Consider the following 3,378-nt stretch of genomic DNA (forward strand, 5'->3'; position numbering starts at 1 on the left):
AAATAAATCAAATTTAGTAGCGCAGTTCAGGACGATCTCATAATTTAATTCTACCTAAATATTATACCAATTACGGCAAAAAAACATTGAGCGTTGGGGGAGTGCTGCAGTATAATAGACTCCCACAAAATATTAAAAGTGCAGACAGCCTAGCAATATTTAAATTAAGATTAAAAGACCATCTATTGAGTGATCCCAGTTATCTACGGAAATGAAAGTCCACCCCAGTTCTACTTCGCTAATTCATACTAGAACCTTTTCAATGACCCACGACGCGCGACGTGATAAATTGTATCTTTAGCATAAACGTAAGTTCTCATGCAAGTGACTATCTAAACCTAAAAGTATTTTTATATCATAATGATGAAAAAATTAAGTATCGCAGTAAATCTTTTTGGTTTTTTTAAATGCGATCACAAATCTTAAACGTAACAAATAAAGATAACAACACTGATTTTATAATTTATTTAAACACAATAAACTCCAGCATTGCCTACAATAATGTTGCAACTTTCTGCCTTTTCAGGAATTGGTTCGGATTTTATTTTTTTATACCGTTTCTCCCTTTTCAGCTTAGCGGCCATTGCATCAACGTCCTTTTTTAGTCGGTTGTCCCTAAAATAATTATGAATTTGTAATTTGTACAGAGTAACATAACAAGACTATATGAATAAAAATAGATAAATAAAGGTCAAGATAGCTCTGGTTTGAAATAGGTTTTGATACACTTTTAACTTTTAGAACTTTAAATAAACTCTTTTCATATTTAAGTTCACACGTACACAGATACCATAATTTTCATTCCAATGTTACTTTGCAAATAATTAAAAGAAGCTAATCTAAATTAATGCGAACATTTCGTTAAATTTAAAGAGTATTTACTATTAGTTATTTATAAAAAGATTTAAAAATCATACAAATAATTAATCCGGCAGCAATAAAAACAAGCCGAAAAGACACACACTACGGAGCACGCTGCTACAATTATTACAGATAATATAATATGTTTGAATACATTCTCAGCTTCAGCTATTATTTTCTCTGAAACAAAATATTATATGTGAATATGTTTGTTGTAAAATAGATAATTCAAACAAATAAACATCGGGTAATAGCGACGTTTATCGTCTGCTTGGTTCAAAGTGTGTCCTTTTTTAACTATAAAAAGAGACTACAGTAAAAAAAACATGTACGTGTTCTAGTATATACGTCAGAAGTAAAACTTCTTTATGACCTTATTATTCTAAAAGTTATCTACTATCTGCAACTTTATAGAAATTGGTTAAATAAAGTTTAATTAGATAAAGTTTAACAAAAGGCTTTTATTATCACAGGCATGAATACAAACAATACAATTATTTCATTTATGACTATTAAGAAAATTACACCGAAATATAAAATCAAATTGATCACCTTTAAGAAAATGCATAAAATAAAAATAGATATTTGAAAAATTACAACACTAGTATACCATCCTTACCTTGTGTATCATCTTTTTCTTGTAATGTATCCAAAAACCGTTTTATGTTTAATTCACATTCCTGCGTAGTTTCATTAAAAAAAAGAACTCTGAAAAATGTTATTCAATCTAAAGAAAACACAGTACGTCAGCCTAAGTTTATAATGATATAACATCAAATAGGAATACACAGTAAAAATTATTGTATCTCAAATTATTGAAGATTTTATTTCGACTATTGTGATATCGGATTATTTAAAAAAATCTAATTATCTGGATTATTATTACTATTTTTTTATAGAACAGGGGCCAAACGGGCAGGAGCCGTCGCCCATGGACACAATGCCAGAGGGCTCGCGAGTGCGTTGCCGGCCTTTTAAGAATTGGTACGCTCTTTTCTTGAAGTTGAATTGTTTTACTTTACTTTTACTGTTCCATTTCTATTACATACAAATAAATTTTGCAAGATAACTAATAGTGATAATGAAATTGACTAAACTTAGTCAGGTTGAGAATAAAAAAGTGTAGAATTCTGATATATCTTAATTACAAATCGTACTTAAAGAGTACTTAAAGCTTTTGATTTTAACATCTAAATTCTAAGATGTGAATGTATGTTAATTATAGTAATTATAGGCTTTTATAAGAACAATAATCACTTGATCATACTTACAGCTCATAAGTGTCACAACCACACTTCCTATCACAGTTATCTGGACTGGTAATGCAATCACCAAGCTCACCACATCCATTTGATGACGGTCCCTGAAAAATAATAAAACATTCATCTTCTCCAGATTCAAAACTAAAATTTCGTACCGTACATTATCATATTAATAATACCAATAATATGGTAATTGAACAGGCAACCCTCAACCATATCGTGCATTTGAATGTTATGATATAAAGTCCATTTCATACTTTTTAGAACTTTATGTAATATTGTAATCTCTATGATTCCGACTGAAGGACTCTGTATCCATGGTTATGAAATAAATTAAAAAAAAAAAAATCGTGCATTTGAACCACAGCTTGGTAAAGGAAAAATATCGTGGGGACATTGGCACGTCCTACACCCCAAAAGTCGTTAGTACTAGATTAAGAAACATAATTATTTTACTTATAAACGGGGCGTTGCAAAATACAATTTACAATTTTGTATTGATAAATATCATAACAATTTACGATTGGTTACTATTTTTGAATTAGGTACTTACGTGTGATACGGCGGGTGATATGAATGCTTTAGAAAACAAAAAAAAATTATTTCACTAATATCTAGGTAATAATTATCACATACTTTACATAAGGATGATTTTTTAAATCAATTTTTCGCAATAATATTATGCTTACGTATGAAAAGTGTAAGGAGCCATAAATAATTCATTTTATACAAATTAAAACATTATAGAATTTCTGAAAGTTAGGCACAGGTAATGTTTTTCAACGAATGGTTGAAGCTCACTGCCCAGATGTAATTTCCTTTATTTAGATTCTGTGAGCCTAAAATAGCTCGTTTGACCTCGTTCATCTGTTACTCGGATTAGCAGGTATACAATTTGGAACAACCATAATATTGTAGTTCTTTTCCTTTTCAACGAAGCAGTCAGTAGATTAAGGGGGACGGACCTCACGGTAAGTAAACTTTCCTAAGAAGATTTGTTTGGACAAGGAATTAAATGTACATGTACAAACAAGAGTCGTTTTAAGTTCAAAGAAAGACCAACCTACATGACTAATAAAATATCAATTATTGCAAGAGTTTCATTTACGAACAAAGCGTTTCAAATATTAATGAAATTTTTTATTATGTTTTTAAGCAATGCACATAGCAACTATTTTAATCTGTTTAATTTAATATTCGGTTTAAATTATATTTGCTGTATTACTATTTATTTGACGTTAACAAATAGGAAATA

General features: G+C 29.6%; 1 protein-coding gene across 1 annotated transcript; it reads right to left on the reverse strand.

The window, feature by feature from the left end:
* Positions 1-450: 450 nt before the first annotated feature.
* On the reverse strand, positions 451-2,947 carry LOC110999792. The gene is made up of 6 exons (XM_022269023.2): positions 2,813-2,947; positions 2,677-2,702; positions 2,133-2,224; positions 1,481-1,569; positions 918-1,041; positions 451-615 (listed from the first exon to the last, which is right to left on the reverse strand). The coding sequence occupies exons 1-6, from the start codon at positions 2,844-2,846 to the stop codon at positions 468-470; spliced, it is 513 nt and encodes a 170-aa protein (XP_022124715.1). The 5' UTR covers positions 2,847-2,947; the 3' UTR covers positions 451-467.
* Positions 2,948-3,378: the final 431 nt, after the last annotated feature.

Source organism: Pieris rapae, chromosome 4 (assembly GCF_905147795.1).
Source record: "Pieris rapae chromosome 4, ilPieRapa1.1, whole genome shotgun sequence".
In the NCBI taxonomy this organism is placed as follows: Eukaryota; Metazoa; Arthropoda; class Insecta; order Lepidoptera; family Pieridae; genus Pieris; species Pieris rapae.

Excerpts from the sequence above, each read along its gene's own strand:
- LOC110999792 (XM_022269023.2), bottom strand. The coding sequence starts at position 2,846 with ATGAATTATTTATGGCTCCTTACACTTTTCATAC. Across the intron at positions 2,225-2,676 it reads TATCACCCGCCGTATCACAC|GGACCGTCATCAAATGGATG; the intron begins GTAAGTACCTAA and ends ATTATTTTTCAG. Across the intron at positions 616-917 it reads TGCTGCCGGATTAATTATTT|GGACAACCGACTAAAAAAGG; the intron begins GTATGATTTTTA and ends TAATTATTTTAG.